The sequence below is a fragment of the Chanodichthys erythropterus genome, chromosome 7 (genome assembly GCF_024489055.1).
Source record: "Chanodichthys erythropterus isolate Z2021 chromosome 7, ASM2448905v1, whole genome shotgun sequence".
Taxonomy (NCBI): domain Eukaryota; kingdom Metazoa; phylum Chordata; class Actinopteri; order Cypriniformes; family Xenocyprididae; genus Chanodichthys; species Chanodichthys erythropterus.
The window spans coordinates 33387793-33403248 of record NC_090227.1 but is presented as its reverse complement, the minus strand read 5'-3'; the positions used below and the strand labels follow the sequence as shown (position 1 = coordinate 33403248).

General features: G+C 36.3%; 1 protein-coding gene across 3 annotated transcripts; it reads right to left on the bottom strand.

The window, feature by feature from the left end:
• Positions 1 to 7052: 7052 nt before the first annotated feature.
• si:ch211-216l23.2 (uncharacterized protein LOC565061 homolog) lies at positions 7053 to 14925 on the bottom strand. Of its 3 annotated transcripts, none has more exons than XM_067389273.1 (10): positions 14744 to 14925; positions 14448 to 14522; positions 14154 to 14231; positions 13899 to 13972; positions 13661 to 13793; positions 11324 to 11523; positions 9242 to 9517; positions 8081 to 8254; positions 7525 to 7935; positions 7053 to 7427 (listed from the first exon to the last, which is right to left on the bottom strand). In XM_067389273.1, exons 2-10 carry the CDS (start codon positions 14501 to 14503, stop codon positions 7396 to 7398), a joined length of 1434 nt encoding a protein of 477 aa, XP_067245374.1. In that variant the 5' UTR covers positions 14504 to 14522; positions 14744 to 14925; the 3' UTR covers positions 7053 to 7395. The 3 variants fall into 3 exon arrangements, with proteins under 3 accessions (XP_067245374.1, XP_067245375.1, XP_067245376.1); XM_067389274.1 differs by having other exon boundaries at positions 14448 to 14513; XM_067389275.1 differs by having other exon boundaries at positions 14448 to 14510.
• Between the last annotated feature and the right edge of the window lie 531 nt (positions 14926 to 15456).

The window sequence follows — 15456 nt, the reverse complement described above, 5'->3', positions numbered from 1 at the left end:
TTGAGCAGACAGAGAGAGCCAACAGCACCAAACCATGGTCAGCCATGGAAACTACAGCTTAACTTGGAGCACGGATCGGGGCCAAAACACGGAGCTTCGAGGAAACTCTGCAGCGTGCAAGAAAAAAGACGGACTGGATTCGCTTTTTTGCGCTCCTTGTACTCGTGCCATCGTCTCGGGTTCACTCCAGCGTTTAACTGTCGATTGGATACGATGACATTTTGACTATTTGGGGGGCTTGTTTTGAACATTTAACATTCCTACGTCGTCTTTGCAAAACGTTTATTTGCGTTTAAAAGATAAGATGTCGGATTTAAAGAAATAGTTCGGCTCAACCAAAACAAAAACAGTGTCATCATTTACTCACCCTCACGTTGTTTTAAACCCGTTTGACTTTCTTTCTTCAGTGGAACACAAAAGGAGATGTACAGCATCAGTCACCATTCACTTTAAGTGCACTTTTTTCCTATACAATCAAAGTGAATGGTGACTGAAAAATAAAGTCATACAGGTTTGAATCAACAAGGTGAGTAAATGATGACAGATTTGTAACATTTAAGTGCATGCATTTTATTTTTAGTTTTTGGAAAAGATCTGCATGTTTGGTATTATTAGATGTGTTTTCTAATTGTTATTATGGGATGTGTTTTGATTAACTTTAAACCCTTTTTCTAGGATTCTTGTTGCATTCTTATTGGCAGGTTTAGGCATTTTCGACAGCAAATCGTAGCCTCTGTATGTGTTGTCGAAGTGCATTCGCAGAAATAGGATCATTTGTGCAAAAAATCAACCTAAGAAATGGTCAAAATCACACGCGGTGCGACGGAGCTGCTCGGCCGTTGTCATGGATAACATGTTGGGCACCCTGTCTCGGTCAGCGGGATGTCCTGCAGATTGAGCCGGGCACCCCGCGGAGCCACGGAGCGGCCTTTAAAATTGACCCCCCGCGGAGGACCGGGGCCCCTCTTGTCTCGTCTGAGCGCACGCCTGGAGACCGCTTTTAAATGTGCTTCTGGTGTCCCAGAGAGAAAGGCCGCTGACACGAAGGGGCGAAAGCTCACCGCAGTGGTCCCTTTTTCTCTGATAAATTCAAAGGAGGAAAATAGCCCACATTACAAGCTCCTTAAGGGTCAAGGACAGCTGAGACATGAATGGTTTGAAAGAGTGGCATTGTGAAATCACACAGCACACGATTACACCCTCTGTCATCTTTTTACGGATTTGCATTTTTCTTGTGCCACAATGAACAGTTCAGAATAAGACTTACAAGACATGTGGATGAAATTAATTAAGACGCTGGAGAAAAAGAGGTGTGAAAGGCAAATGCGGTGGTCCTGTTTGGAATAGACGCCGTTGCTATTTTAGGATGATTTTAATGAGTGGCAAATCATTTTTTGAGCTTGGATGATTGCATGCGATTTGAAAAATGCCGAACGTTCAGAATCTCACATTGGATATTATAAGGACGGAGGCCTTCGCAACACTTCATTTCACCGCTAACTGAATTCAAACGGTCTCGGTATTGGCCAGTATTTTGCTTCACGCAGCAGGGAGGCTGGTAGATTGATGCCCTTACATTATTCATGTGACGATTATTCAAAATTTAGTAATAACTCAACAGCGTTTTGTCCTTTCTCTCATCCGTCTCCTCTCTCACCGTACCTAGGTATGCTGCTATTCTTATGCGACTATCATCCATTGGACAGTGCGGCCTCAGAAAGCACCCTTAAACACTCCCCCATTGTACTGTCACAAGCCTGGAGAGTTCATGTTATATTTATGTTGCCTACAGCGTATTCTCTCTGTTCTGTTCTGTTCAGCTGAACTCACGCCAACTCCTCCAGGTCCCCCCTCCACAGACAATGTTACATCTCATTGGCTTTGCCCTAGATAGGCTATTTTTGTATGAAATAATTAGACATAACTGATTTAAATACTGCAAAGCCAACACTCTTTTGTCTCGTTAACAAAGTACAGGAGAGGCACACGCTTGCGGTGTCATTTATGTCAATCCGTGCAAGGTGGTTTAAAACACAAATGCGAATGGATCTGAAGCAGGGCCAAAAAAAGGACGCATTTTATTAGCTTTCCTTCGATTCGGGACCGAGCTACGGTGACCTGACCTGATAGAATCTATTATGGAAGCAAAAAATGGCAGGAAAGCATTGCCAGAAGCTTTTAATTGTCTGAACGTGTACATCAGCAAAATATAGGATTGCTAAAATATGCCACCATACAGCACTAATTGTCCATATAAGGACAGCGCGGCGCTTAAAACAGCACGTTTTGTTTGTTACAGTGACCCCGGACCCAGACAGCCATGCTGATGCCGAGTGCACACGGGCACACGAGGGAGAGGTGCAGAGCAGGAACGCAGATTGGGGCTGACCGCTCGGCTGCACTTTAATGTACCCTCTACTTCATCAGTCCTGATTAGCCACCATAAAAATCCAGATTGAACATTACATTTTTACTGCTGATTGTCTTCCAAACACTCTCAGGTGTTGGCGTGTTAAATGCCAGGGAGTGCATCTGTCCTCGCATCCCATTAGCCTGCTGCAGTGAGACGTCGGACTTAAAAAAAAGGGGACCCTCTTCAAAAACGAAAGCAATGCAGAACAAATTTCAGGCTTTTAGGCTTACTGCGTCTTGTGCCAAAACCTCAATAACAAGCCCCCCTCCAGCCCCCGTTTCCCTGGCTCTTGCCCCAGACTTACACAAAGAAACACCAGCTTTATGGACTTAGGGCATTAAAGCATAAAAAACAGCGGACGGAGAACAGGTTCGGAACACATGGCGTCAAACGCGGGGACCCGATCTCGTCAGATCGCACGGGCTATACGGTTTAACGCTCCAATTCTTAGGTGCGCGGGCCGTGTTTTCAAAAGGGCACATGAAAGGGCTTAGCGAGAGAGAGAGACGGCGAGGAGGCCGGCGCTCCAGCAAAAACGCTTTTCTGATGAGCTGCAACAATGCACTCACTCCCACGACATCAGCTCTCTGTTGGGAGTCTCCTCCTAATTTCCTCCATCCATAATAAAAAGAGCTACATTAAACAGTGCCATTAGTGCCAGCAATTTGTTTTATTCTCCACAGAAAGAGAAATGTTATCTGTGGCGGACAAACTTAACCCAATTAAAGCTCATTGTGTATGGGGGCCTTGCTGGGTCTTCAGCTGATGCCTAGGAACGAGGGCAGAAGCAGCCAACTTTGGGGAGGGAGAGGGGAAAAAAGAGAACACGTCTGGAGAATTAGGGAAAGTAGGAGAGAGACAAATGTGCTTTCAGGAAAAAAGACGGGAAGAGAAATTATGTTTTTGTGCGTGTTCCCCCCACATCAAATCCCTCCCAAGATGGCTTGATAGAGAGACAAAACGTACACTCGAAGCGAAAACGCACGGATACGTCGCGCCCATAGATAAATAGCTGAAGGATTCAAGCGAATGTAAAACATTTGTAAAAGAATAAAAATGAGGAGGAACTGCGTACAAAGCCACACGTTCTCAAACACTCGCTCATACCTTCACATTTTTGCTGTTAATTGTTGTGATAACACCTCTCGATTACAGGGGTTTAATTATCAACATGTTTGGCTGTTAGACCAAGTACCTGGCACAGATCCTGGTGAAGGGCTCAAGGTTTCTAATGAAGATCTCACTCACAGCAGCATACAGGAGCTCAGTGTGGTGCTGTCCTAACAAAGAAGCACGTTGCGTTTAGAGACGACCTGGGTATCTGTGAATTCTAACACAATAATGCCAAGAATATTCATAGTGATACATTTTGATTGATATCCAGTTGTGCGGGAATGGCAAGTGTGTGTGTCTATGGGGGGAAAAGTGATTCTGTGTGATTGCGGAATTACAGTAACTGAATCGCATGTCGTGAGACACAAATGAGGCATGTCTGCGCTTCCGTCAGGGCGAAAGCTGGTTTCACTCCGTTTGACTGGTAATCCTTCCTTCTCCTATTGCATTTATCAGCTTTAGTGGAGCCGTTTTTTGCTCGCTTACCCAAAAAAGGCCCAATCAACACCTCCCAGCTGGTGAAATGAAGCAGAACCAGGCCTCCATTACTTTGAGACGTGATGGATACTTCACAGCTGCGGTTGAGTGTCTGTGATCAGAGAGTGGAGAGACAAACAGCTGTAAAACATGCCCTACTAAAGACATACACACATTTGCTGACATTGTGTGCCATTAGGATATACATGCAGTGTATATATATATATATATACACACACACACATGAATGTGCAATTCCTACACAACTACTTTTGTTCTCACTCAGGGCCTCAGAAACATTTAGGCTGTCATTATGCAATCTTAGCAAGTAGGCCCTATTTGAAGGAGAACTCTTAAGGAAAGCATCCATCCATTCTTGAAGTTCAGAGTTGCTCTGAAAAACGACAATAAAACGTTAATAAAATAATTATTTTGACATAATTCTCATTTGAGTAGCATTTAAGCTACTGTTCTATCATGAATGTTATGTTTTAAATATCTAGTGTTATTTCTATATTTGGTTTGTCCTCAAATAAAAACATTACGTCGTCTGAAAGCAATATTACCTCGCCCAATTTAGAGGATGTGTACAAACTAACACAAATATAGATTTTTATTATTATGAAGTTGCACTAGGAATAGTAGCTACACTCAGCAAGCCTTCGAATGATCTCCCAACGGTTCATTTTTCCATGAGGAAATGATATTTACTGTTATTGAGAGGAAATAAATTCGCGCTAGCAATGTGTTCCAGAGAGCGAAAACAATTTGTAGTGTTCATTTTGTATTTAAATCGTATTAAATGCTGCATTTCAGTGTTTCTGTTTTCAAATGAAATATTCAAATGAAATATAACCAAATCTAATCTGTGAAGAAAATTTCTGTAATAGAAAAGCAAGGGCTGTTTTGAGATTTGATAAACAGAAAAATCATAAATTAAACATTGAACTGCTACGTTAAATGTATGTTCGGTAGGTCTACAGCGCTATCTAGTGGTTTAAATGAGTTTACACTCAAATTAGCGTCGTGTGTCGTGTATTTTTACTGCTTCAGTTTTGTCTCTGTGGTGATTAAAGAGAAATCAGTACTGCAAAAACGCAAGCAGATAAAAAAAAATTAATAGCAAACACTAACATTAGATTGTAATATTATCAGGATTTGATTAATCTCCCATTATTTAAAAGGATAGTTTACCCAGAAATGTAAATTCTGTTGTAATTTACTTACCCTCCAAATCTATATGACTTTCGTTCTAACGTGAAACACAAAATGAGATGTTGAGGCAAAATGATGAGACGGACAGACTCACAGTTTACTTAACGCTGGATCTTTATGCTGACAGGCTTTCTGACTATATATATTAAGCTCCACGTAGGCTAATTGTCAATTGTGGAATTTACTTTTTTTTTAAAGAAAATAATAATAAGTTTCCTTAAGACGTTTTACTAAAATATTACAATAAAATAATTTTCCCTTTCTGTCCATTAGGCTATGTTTACTGTGGAAGCCATTTTCGCTAAATAAATTATAAAAAAAGTCACGTTTTAAATCATAATAATGACATCATATATATATATATATATATATATATATATATATATATATATATATATATATATATATATATATATATTATTATTATTATTATTATTAATTTTGTCCCAAAACTTAGACGTTTTGTCAATTTCAACTTTTTATGTTATAATTATGGATACTGGTCTCAATTTCTATTTTATTTCATATATTATGATTTGGCATCTCATTTCGCATTTTTTTGTCATAATTATGATCTTCCAAAGTGTCTGACCTTTCTTTACTTACGTGGCAGAAATGGGCTTCCATAGTTTAACTAGCCTAAATCTTTCTTCCAACTATTTAGATTTATAAATCGTCCCTACTTTACTAATTTTTCCCAAAAAATATTCTTATATGTTACATCTCATGTAGGCTAGTAGAAAACTCTTAATGTTGGGATGAAGGGGAGTCTATCATATCATCTATCAATTGTTCAAAGGAGTTCATAAGAGTTAATTACATGTCCTCTTAGTTAAATCACCCACCTGAAGACAAACCCATAAGGACTGTGATGAGGTTTTCAACCTTACCATCATTCTGAGGAAATTATCAGGTTGTTTTAATGCCATATTTAAGTCAAGACTGTTTCTGTGTATGGTTTGTTAAAGGAATAATTCACCCAAAACTTAATCATCATTATTTACTCACCCTCATGTCCTTCGAAATAATGTAATTTCTTTCTTCAGTGGAACACAAAAGGTTGATTTTTGAATAATATCTTGGCCAAGCTCCACGACGAGAAAAAACACCATAAAAGAAAAGTATTATAAATGTGGTCCGTAAGACTGATGGGCCTGATTTAATGAAGGCCAAAGTGCAGTAAAAGACTAAGGTCAAATCATCTTCAGTGCTCATCATCAAATTGAGCCTTCTGGCCTAGAAGTTGAGTGTTATGTTTGGTAATAACTTTGCAAACTAACTAATCTTATGATTTGTGTAACATCATCCTAACTCTCAAACATAGTGGTGGCAGCATCTTGCGCTGGTGTTTCTTGAGCAAGAGAAACAAAAAAAGATTGAGCCAAAATCCATAAGGGGTGCCTGTATCAGTCAGCCAAAGACCTGTTTAGAGCAGCAACCCCTTTGTTCCAGTAGAACAATGCTCCAAAGAATAAATGACTTGAATCCAATCCAAAATGTGTTGCATGACCTGAAAAATTGCAGTCAAATGGTACAATCCAATTAGAATTTGCAGTTGGAATTGAATGGATGAACATTATCAAGACGAAAATAAAAACAATCTTAAAAACAAAAACATTATGTATTCTGAAAAGATGTTCTCATCTATTTTCTTAAGGATTTTTTTTTTTGTTTAAATCAAGCAGTAAATTATTGATTTTTTTTTTTTTTTTTTTTTTTTTTCAATGAATTGCATTTCAGAACATTTTTATGTTCTTTTTATAATTATCTTAAAAACATTAAGACTTTTTGTAAATATGGCCCCTGGAGTTCAAGAATCATCTACCATCCATCTGCATTCTAAATAGCCTTATATCAATGCTTCGTATAAAAAATTGTATTTGAAATATATCCAATCATTGTACAGAGAATAGTGCTGTTAAATACAGTCTGAAAACATTTTATTACACTGAAACATTTCAGATTTATTCTAAAAAAAATTGTTTACACTTGTGGAAATAAAGAGAACACCACTATGGCTTTTGCCATATCAGTACATCTTTAAACATCTCACAGAATCCTGAAAGAGACACAAAATGCAAATTCCTAAAAAAAAAAAAAATCCAATATGTAATTTTGATATTGTCCCACGTGACAATATCGGCCTATGATTTAATCGGGTGTCCTGAGAAAAAAAATCAAGGGAGCAGGCGTCGTGGCGGTCGTGGACCTGAAAAATTCAAAAGGAACCAAATGAAAAATTAGTGACAGGTCCTTCCACACCAATAGTGCTCTAAATAGACTCAAGTACATGAGAAAGTGCTGACCTGTTGAGGCTCCCATATGAAGGCTCCTGAGTGAAGGTGGTGGTACTCTAGGACCACGGGGTCCATTCTGCGGTGGGGGTCCACAAAGAAGTGGTGTCTTTAGCAATCCATGAGAGCCCGGGTGCTGCAATAGTCCTCGAGAGGACTGGAAACCAAGAGGCGGTGTGTCAAGCAAAGGGGCACGGGTGGGAGATGGCCTGTGGGTAGGTGCTGGGCCTAAGAGAGGTTGTGGCTTATCAAGACTGTGAGTGGGTGCTGGCCCTCTAGATGGCTGAGGACTAAATGAAGGACCGTGGGAGACTGAAGGGACCCGAGAGGGTAAAAGACTATGGGGGGCAGTTGGTCTGTGGGAAGGTGGCTTTAGATTATGCATTGAAAGCAAAGGAGGTGGTTTCGTCTTAGGATATGAGCCTGGAAACACAGGGAATACTGTATTCAAATACTACATAAGTATCACAAACAGGTTCCACAAATTAATGTATGAATTTAAAAAAAAAAAAAAAAAAAATCCAGTATATATTTATTTTTTCATGCATCATTGTATTTCATTCTGTACCTTGCAATCCCATGTGATGGCCTTGGGGTGCATCTCCTGACCCTGAGGGTGGGTTTGTCTGCTCTCTTGGTGGTGGTCCAGAACCAGCAGGCAGAAGTGGTGGAGGCTTTCCTAACCCTGGAGGCAGGCTGTTTATCACGGGAGCAACCTCACTCTCAACTTCAGTGGAAGATACTGGGAAAGAAAGGAACAAATAAGTAATAAAGAGATAATGTTTCTATATAGAAATACAAAATAAAATAAAAAAATTAATTATATTATAAAATAAAAAACTGAAAAAACAAAACAAAAAAACTTATATATATATATATATATATATATATATATATATATTCCCATCATTCAAAATGCAATCTATAGACTGGCAATGATTTTGTTTTGGCTCTTATTATTATAATTATTATTTAATAATTAAATAAGTTAAATATTTATACATTATTTAAAATACAAAATGAATTAAATTATATATATATATATATATATATATATATATATATATATATATATATATATATATATATATATATATATATATATATATATATATATAAAATATTTTATTATACAAAATTAAATGGATAAGATTATATTAATTACATTTATATGTAATTTATCATTTATTTTAAATATTTATATTTTAAAAGTGCTAGTGACAGAATAAATTGTGTACAATGTGCACTGAATTTCATAATTTATAAATACATTATAAATATGTTTATGTTGATGTAATGTGTGTGTGTGTGTGTGTATGTATATGTATGTATGTATGTTTGTATGTATGTATGTATTTATATATATATATATATAATATATGTATGTATATATATATATATATATATATATATATATATATATAATTGAATATACAAGTTAAACAATTATGCTATTTCACAAAATTAAATGGATAAGATTATTTAAATTAAACTGTAAATTAAATTAATAAACAATAAATACAATTTTTACATATAATTTGTCATTTATTTTAAATAAAGTGCTAGTGACAGAATAAATTGTGTACAACGTGCTTTGTATTTTATCATTCATAAATACATCTAGTTTAGATGATTATATTGCACAAATTAAGAGCAACATGAGAATTACACAGTTATAAAGACAACACAACATTAATGTAACTAGGCCAGGATGTGGAAGTATGTTCACCTTGCAGATGGTCCTGGCGGTTTTGAAGATACTCCGTCAGTGTGCTGAGCTCCTCTGGGTACAGGTGCAAACCTTCGGCCAGGAGAAAGAGCAGGTGGCGGGTGGCAGAGGGAACAGTGTGGCGCTCCAGCTTGCCACGCTCCAGGTAGTCCTCCGTCAGCTCAGCCGCCCGTGCCGCTGCCTCCGTGGGGTCCAGCACCCGCCGCGAACCACTCAAGCGCCCAAACTCCACCAACACAAACTCCATGGCCTGTTCTTTGGGCATGTTTCGATGAACTGCAGAGAGGCAGAGGAAGGGTCAGCCAGAGGAGGGAGAGGGGTTACATATGGTGCTCAGTGTGATCCGCTGCAGTCTAAGCAGTGTGCACAAGAGTTCTACCTCATCAGCAACACACTGCAGTCTGGCAACCACTGCTTAACCCAATTACCACATAAAAATTCAGTAAGCGCTCAAAGGACACATTCATGAGCTCGCTTGTGAGTTAAGGGACACTTAGATTAGATGTTTATATAAGACTGCTTTTAAAAGTTGTTTTGGACAAATTGTACTGTGTGTAATATGAAGGCAATGTGCATGAGAAATGTTTTATACTTTTGATCACTGGTCTTGTTCACTATGTCATTCGGTCTTGACAATAAATTACTGTGAAAATTCAAAAGTTCAGTTCACGCATTTAAAAGGATGGCTCTGCGCTTCAGTACATTCAATATTGAAGTAACATTTTGAGAGTAAAACAAGTGAACAATTTGTATTATATTTAGAGTAAAGGCTGGAATGCACTACATAGATTTGAGTTTTTTAGCTTCAGATTTTTGATTCCACCCATTCGGAGGATATCAAACATGTTTGATATTTTGAGCAGATTTTAGAACACATGTTTTCATTTGTCATACATCTGTTGTGTTTGAAACGACTGGTAGTCTGGTAGTGTGTGATCTTCAGTTGTTTAGTTTTTTTTATCTGTGATCAAAGTTGGTAACCAAAGTTGGTAAGTGTATGATGCTTAGTGTTTCAAAATGTGTAAAAGTGTATGCCAGCCTTAAGAGAACTTACCAACAAGGTGAGGTTTTACAGAAAAACAAAACAAAACAAAAAAAAACACTGATAATAAAAATAATAAACATCTGAACTATATTATTTTATATATTATTAAGAATGTTTTTTAATCAAGTGGTGGGCATTTAGTATAATATCAGAATTAGAAAATAGAAATTTAAGCAGGTCTGTCATTTAAGGGTATTTTGTTTATTTTAATGTGATGTTAATGTGATTGTTTAGATGTTTTTTTACATATGTTTGCCTAACACTACATTGATTAATTATTTTTTGGTTTTAAAAACTGTTGATTGGTAAAATATTTGTGCCCAAACCTGTTATAATAATGTCATTTTTTGTAAAGAATGTATGCTTAATTTATTTGGACCACTCAAAACTGTTAAAAACAGTCAAACTGCAAAACAACAAGCTATTGTATGGTTTCATTTAGGCGATTGTGTATTTATTTTTTCTTCTAAACAAAGAAATTTGGGAAAAAAAAAAAAAAAAACGGAGATGTGGCCGCAACGCAGTTAAAAAAAAAACCTTTTAGAGAGTAAACAGTTTTAAATTCCTTGATTTTTTTCTTCCCCCCTAAGGTTAGTAAAAACATTTAAAAAAAAAAAAAAAAGGTTTTCCAAATAGCATGTTTCTACTCTAAGATCGTTTGTGTGTTTGCAATTTAGTGTCACAAGATCAGCCATTTTGTGTGAGATGACATTGAGACGACAGGCTTTTTGCAAAGTGAGATGACATTGAAATTTTTTGCAGTTTATATAAATTAATTATCTTTTTGGGCTGTACAATATATTTTTAGAATAGATCAATTCATGTATTTTTGGTGCAATAACAGGAGTAAATTATTTCTAGGTAAGGTTTTGTATTTTATCACATGAAAAAAAGAAGGGGAAAAAAAAGTATAAAAATGCCCACCACCAAGCCCAGGTTATTTTTTCTGTAGCTATTATATAAGGTTATTTAATTATAGCTCGAAGTACATTTAAAGTGGTTTTATTGGGAGATAAATTGTGGGAGTCGGGACTTACTTTTGAGGGACTCTGAAAATATGATTACTGTGCACGAGGAGAGTGTTACATTAGTCTGCTCGACGAGAATACATAAGGGGGAACCGTCGGAGCGGACATCTTGGAGGGCCCGGGTCAGGCCTGATTCCACCTGCAGGTAAAGCATTTCCACCGAGAGGCCACGTTCCTGCAAACACTGGCCTATCGATTTGGGGTAATCCCTTTGAAAGAAGAAGAAGAGATCTGGTTATTGAGCACCATGCTTCAGGGCATGACGTGAGGAAATGTGAGGTTGTTGGGTGTGGCCTGGTTTATGTATATATGCAGTAATGAAAGTAATGAATAAACCAACACAAATCTGCTTAGAAAGTGTGTTAAACATTAGAAAATGAGATAAGGTTGTGCGATTTGTTTCAGCTGAATAAATGCTTTTGCGTGAGGCATTCGTTTTGAGAAAAAATAATCTCAAAAGACATCAAAATAAGTCATAAATGTTAAGTTTAAATATGAGTTAAAAAGTTACATACTAATATCATCATTTTACATAAATTTACACAAATAAATGACCAATATAGTGTACAAATATTGTAAAATAGATCTGATTAAAAAGTTAAACACATTTATGACCAGAAATATTAATCAGATCACATAAATGGGACTCTTTATTTTGTGTGTCAATAACTGTCTATTATTAAACAAATAAATATGCATTTAGTTAAGGTATATTAAAAACCATGTGTGTTTTGTTAGTAGTTTGTATGAGTAGTTTGAGGTTTTCATATTTTAGAGGTTGTGTTTCTGTCTAATTACTTCATGTAAATATGGCTTGATTAATGAACATTTTGAATATCACCACTTCTCAAAAAAGTTCCTTTGTATTTTGTTAAATAAACAAGGATTGTGGTTAAAATTTTAGTTTTTTAATAGATAGATGTCTGGACATATTTATTCTTTCATGAAAAATTTGAAAGTTCGTGTAGGAGACTGAAAATGTACACGAATAATTCAGTCATGTGCAAATAAAAAAACAAATTCACCCTGCAGTATATATACACTGCCCTCCAAAAGTTTGGAAACACCCCGGCAAAGTGTGGTTTTGGATGATATCGGCATAAATCCTTATCATTTTTTGGTGGAAATACATTAAAGTAACTTGACATTATCATTGAAGACTAGCAATAATAGTTTTCATTTTGATTATAATGGTAAAATATACATGTCAAAGTCAGACATGCCCCTTTGCCAGCTGTGATGCCTGGTTACTGGTTTAAAGCAGATAGCTGCTAAGTTTTTTCTATGTATAAACTGTTTATGTAATAAAATATGTTTTCGTAGTTTGTGTTGTCCCTTATAAGTGCAAAATTATCACAAATTAAAAAGGATTCATGCCAATATTGTCCAAAACCCCACTTTTCTAGGGCATTTCCAAACTTTTGGAGGGCAGTGTATATATATATATATATATATATATATATATATATATATATATATATATATATATATATATATATATATATTAATTTAGGGGCAGGGCTCTACAGAACCCATTAGCCTTTAGATTTAAATTGAATGCAACATATAACGCAGTGTTACCATAAAATGATGCAAGATTTGTCCCACCATGTGTTTCCGCAGCTTTGAGATCAGGATTCAGAAGTCATATATTTAAATTTGTTAATACATTTGGGTTTTTTGCTTGTTTTTGATTTTTTTTCTTTTAGTGAGACCACAGGGTATAAACATGCATGTTTGATTTGCTGGATATATATAATTTACACAATATGTAAATCAACTTTTGGACTTTTTTAAATTATTAAATTAACTTCTTTTTAGAGACAACTTCTAGAGTTTGCCTAAATGTTATACTCAAAGGTTTCATTTTAACAGTCAGTGATTGATTATCATGTTTAGTGTTTTTGCCGCTGGATTAGCAGTGTAAAATAGTAATATTAGTGGATTTATGATTATGATTTATGAATTTCTAAAGATTATAGGAAAATATTGAGAGAATTGTAAAGAATAAGAAGCAGAGACTTTTATTAAATAGTGGACAGATTTGCCCAATTATGAACATTTAGAACACTGGTTTATATAATAAATCCATCAGAATTCAAGGATTCATTCTTAATCCTGACAAAACCCATCAGTCTAACAGCTGACGATAACAAAGCACATTCACACAACAGAGACTTTAGAGAAAACTAAACTAGCATTGCACAAAATGGGTAAACATGTCCCATATTTTCTTGTGCTAACTCAGGAAAAAGTCTGAAAATTGCCTTTCCATTTAATACAAAAGAAAAAGGATGTTTCACGCAATAATATTGAATTTTACTGCTACTTGAGGCATTTACTCACACATTCTGGTTGTTCACCGACAGAACAACACAGTCTGCAGGCTGTCTAGCACCATCTCCATGTAGCTGCTGGAAGAACTTCTCGTATATAGCAGTGCGCTGAACTGATGCCTCATACTCCTCCGGTGAAACAGCTGATAAACACAACGTTGCTCAGAAAAAATTTCCCATAATGGAAACAACAGTAGCAGTGAGAAATCAAGTTATTTATTGAAAAATCATTATATGAAAAATAATACCAGATGATTGATGTGGTGAATGCTCATAGTCTGCTGTGCCTGAGTAGTCAGTCCGTTCTTCTAAGCTTTCAAAACTGAAAATGAGGTAAAATTGGGTGTAAAGGTATTTAGATTGAGTTTAGATCAGTAATGAAATGCTCACAAAAAAGTAAATGTACATTTGGAAGAAATAGATATGTTAAAGATCCCATATATGGGATTTAAAGCCAGAAAAAAGCACCTTATTGACTTTACAAATAACACTCTTTTAGTCACCTCTCAGATAGCGGAAGGTCATCTTTTCTGTCCTCCCTCATTGGATATGGTGGTCTTCGAAAAAGGGGTTTTGGGACACTGCATGGAGTAAATCAACATTATTATAATAAACCTAACATAAGAAATGTAAAAAGCAGGCTGTGTGTTAAAACCTAGTGAGTTGCCTAGCAAGACAGCACTTCAAAAAAATAATATTAACACTTCAAATGTTCCAAAAACATATAGCCAAAGACTTGATATAGCCCAGAAATGCGGCCAAGGCATGCAAAACAAAGCCTCGTCTTCTTCACATACCTTCCTCCTTTTAGTGGTGGTCTTCTGCCCCCAGCATTCTGCGCCCACGACGACATTTGACTTCTTCTAAATGAACTGCAGTTTATAAATTATAATAAATAACCTAACGTACATTTACATAATATCGCGCCGCACAAGACACAATTGAGTTTAGGTTGCACAGCAAACCCAGCGTCTACTAAACTATTATTTTTAATCAAACAAACCTGTCTAATGTTAACATAACGTTTTATATTTGTGATGTTTGTCAAACTATTGTTATGAAAACACTGTTGTTGTTGTGAAGCCTATCTTACCTACGTAAATCTTCAGTTGTTCCTGCTACTTTATATCGCGATAAATTGATTAATTTGCCATCTCTGACGAGATCAGTTAATACTAAGATTATTTTTAGATGAAAATGATGGATAATAGAGAATAATTCGAAATCACTGCTCAAGGATTCCGCCAAAGGACCTGCTACACACTCGATCGGACTTCCTTTCGATGAACAAGTGTATTTTGAGGAAGCGTGTGGCGCCTCCTATCGGACAGGCAGACAAACGAAGAGACCAATGACGTCACTACACAGCCTGCTCAGTCCTTCTTAGATATTAAATAGAGGTTATGTGAAGATGTTGTGTTTATTTGAGTATGCTAAGGACTATGAGGCCATCATTTAGTTAGTCAGAAATGCAATTCTACACAGATGGCTTTAGTGCCATTCAAATTACTGTTGAAATGAGTAAATAATGTCATAACGAGAATTGTGCAACACATAAAACAGACATTTATTACAAACATCACAATTCAAAAAATGAAAGATTCTTAATTCAATCATACTCTCTTATCTTTGGGAGCGTTGGAGATTTCAGTCTCTGTAACTGCTAAGAAAGTTCATATTTAGCATCAGCAGCATTAGGACACTGATATGTGCATTAACCATGGCCGAAAACACATGAAGTTACCCCAAATCTCATTTAAGGATTGCCTTTTAGTCTGATGGAATCAGCTCTCACTCAATTCTGTC

Excerpts from the sequence above, each read along its gene's own strand:
- si:ch211-216l23.2 (XM_067389273.1), bottom strand. The coding sequence starts at position 14,503 with ATGTCGTCGTGGGCGCAGAATGCTGGGGGCAGAAGACCACCACTAAAA. Across the intron at positions 11,524-13,660 it reads TCGGTGAACAACCAGAATGT|GGATTACCCCAAATCGATAG; the intron begins GTGAGTAAATGC and ends CTTCTTTCAAAG. Across the intron at positions 9,518-11,323 it reads ATTTTCAGAGTCCCTCAAAA|TTCATCGAAACATGCCCAAA; the intron begins GTAAGTCCCGAC and ends GCCTCTCTGCAG.